Genomic DNA, 2,500 nt, shown 5'->3' with positions numbered 1-2,500 from the left:
GCCTTATATAAAAGAAAGACACTTAATAACTCAACTGCATAAAACTTTCAAAACTTTTGATACTGAAACCAATATTGAAGTAAAAAGTTACCCTTACCCAAATGATCATCATCACAAACAGAAGGTTATCATAATTAATGCAGATGAGCCATCAGCACCACCAGCTATTAATGACCTTGAAGAGAGTGGTTGCTCCTATGTATCTTTTTAAACACCAGCTGCATCAGAGAATCCCTTGATGAATGAGGTCAGGAGAGACAATCAGGGTATCAGTGCATCAGGGACAATGTTCCTTTCATAATGTTTTCGGATTGATTATACTTAGTTTTGCTATTAAAACAAAAAAAACAAAAACTGCATTTTCTCTCTCTCTCTCTCTCTCTCTCTCTTTTCTCTTCCTTCTCTCTCTCCCCTCTTCTCTCCCTCTCTCTCCTTCTCTCTCTCTCTCTCTCTTCTTTCTATATAGATATATATATATATAATATATATATTATATATTATATATATATATATATTATAATATATCAGTTGCAAGACAGTCCCTAGAAGATGAAGTAGACAGTATGTTTTAGTGGAATGTGAGAAGTTATCTTTATATATATTATCATAATTTTTTTTTCAGCATATTTGTTGTATACATTATATCTGAAAAGAAATATACTTTTAACATAAATCTTTCTCATGTTAAATATCATTCCTATTGCATGTAAGTTTTACAGATTTCACCATAAAACAAAAAGAGGCATTCTACATTCGTGTTTAACATTTCTGAAAACCTTTTGGCATTTTACAGTTTTTATTTGTAGTGATAGTTTTTATGCAAGCACTCTTACCTAATACCTAATAACTAAGTCAGTGTTAGAAAAGAAAATACACATAGTGATGTTATGTGATCTGTTTTAATGTTTTTATTTGGTGATGATTATGATTATAATTATAATTATTATTATAATTATGATTTTGGCGTGCGCCCAAGGGCAAGGCAGAATTCTATCTCCCTGGAGACAGAGGCCACTGAAGTGTGTCGCAAGGCTCGGCTGAATGGGAATCAAGTCTTGCGTTGTTCCATGGTGCGTAGGGCTCGGACACTGCTGAGAAGGGACAAGGAACAGTTCATCAGGAATCTTGCTGAGGAGATCGAAGGCCATTTCTTGGTAAATGACCTTCGCCCTGCCTACCAAGCCCTGAGAAAACTCACTCTAAGCCCTCCTCACAGATGACTGCAGTCTGATCAGCGGATGGACAGATCATCTCAGATCATGTTGGGGTTCGTGAACGTTGGGGTGAGTATTTTGAACAGTTGTACCAGGTAGACCCTCCAACAGTTAGCTTGGATGCAAGCGATGTCTCAGTGCCTGTGCCGGACCCACCCATCAGTGAGGAACCTCCTACCCTAACAGAGGTTAGGCTGGCGATTTCCAAGCTGAAGAGTGGGAAAGCTGCAGGCATATGTGATATCCCTGCTGAACTGCTAAAGGCTGGGGTGAACCTATGGCACAGGGCCTGCATACAGTCCTGACTGCCATTTGGCAGTCTGGTACCATTCCCCCTGACCTGCTGAGGGGCGTGGTCATCCCTCTCTGGAAGGGGAAAGGAGATCGTTGAGATTGTAGCTACCGTGGCATTACACAGCTCATCATACCAGGCAAGGTTCTCGCCCACATTCTTCTGAAATGGATCTGCAACCACCTACTGAAGCATCAGAGACTGGAGCAGTCTGGATTTACTCCTGGCAAGTCCATGATAGACCGTATACTAGCGCTTCGAATAATTGTGGAACGCCGTCGTGAGTTTGGTCGTGGGTTGCTCGCAGCCTACATCGACCTCAAGAATGTGTTTGACTCGGTGCATCGGGAATCGCTATGGGAGATCCTGAGGCTCAGGGGAATTCCGACACAGATTATTGGCCTGATAGCAAGCCTCTATACTGGTACTGAAAGTGCTGTAAGGTGTGGTGGGGTATGTCAAACTTCTTCCCTGTTAATTCAGGGGTGAGGCAAGGCTGCGTCCTTGCACTAACACTTTTCAACACTTGTATGGACTGGGTAATGGGCAGAGCTTCTAGCCAGAGTCAGTGTGGAGCAACACTAGGCAATATTAAGGTCTCTGACCTTGACTTTGCCAACGAGGTTGCCATCCTATCTGAGTCCTTGGAGTCACTTGTGGTGGCTCTTGATGCATTTAGCAATGAGGCGAAGCCCCTAGGCCTAGAGGTCTCCTGGACCAAGACCAAGATCCAGGATTTTGGGGGCCTGTTAGGGGAACCCGTTCAGTCGATCCATGCTTGCGGTGAGGACGTTGAAGTTACAGAAAGTTTTACATACCTTGGTAGCGTAGTCCATATCTCTGGGTTGTCAGACCAGGAAGTCAGTAGACAGATTGGTCTGGCAAGAGGAGCCATGAACTCAATCAAGAAGAGTGTTTGGAGATGTCGGTACCTATGCAGAAGGACCAAGCTGCGTGTCTTCAAGGCCTTGATACTGCCAGTTTTGCTCTATGG

At 43.0% G+C, this 2,500-nt stretch overlaps 1 protein-coding gene across 6 annotated transcripts in view; it reads left to right on the top strand.

The window, feature by feature from the left end:
• Nucleotides 1-398, top strand: part of LOC119596624 — an 11,437-nt gene extending 11,039 nt beyond the window's left edge. For all 6 annotated transcript variants that reach the window (XM_037945984.1, XM_037945963.1, XM_037945971.1 and 3 more), the window contains one exon: nucleotides 1-398. This exon is cut by the window's left edge and continues 2,004 nt beyond it. In XM_037945984.1, the coding sequence (XP_037801912.1) occupies nucleotides 1-211 (211 nt within the window). In that variant the 3' untranslated portion in view covers nucleotides 212-398.
• Nucleotides 399-2,500: the final 2,102 nt, after the last annotated feature.

Source organism: Penaeus monodon, chromosome 3, assembly GCF_015228065.2.
Source record: "Penaeus monodon isolate SGIC_2016 chromosome 3, NSTDA_Pmon_1, whole genome shotgun sequence".
Classification (NCBI taxonomy): Eukaryota; Metazoa; Arthropoda; class Malacostraca; order Decapoda; family Penaeidae; genus Penaeus; species Penaeus monodon.
The sequence above is the reverse complement of the archived record's forward strand: the minus strand, read 5'-3'. Positions and strand labels throughout refer to the sequence as shown.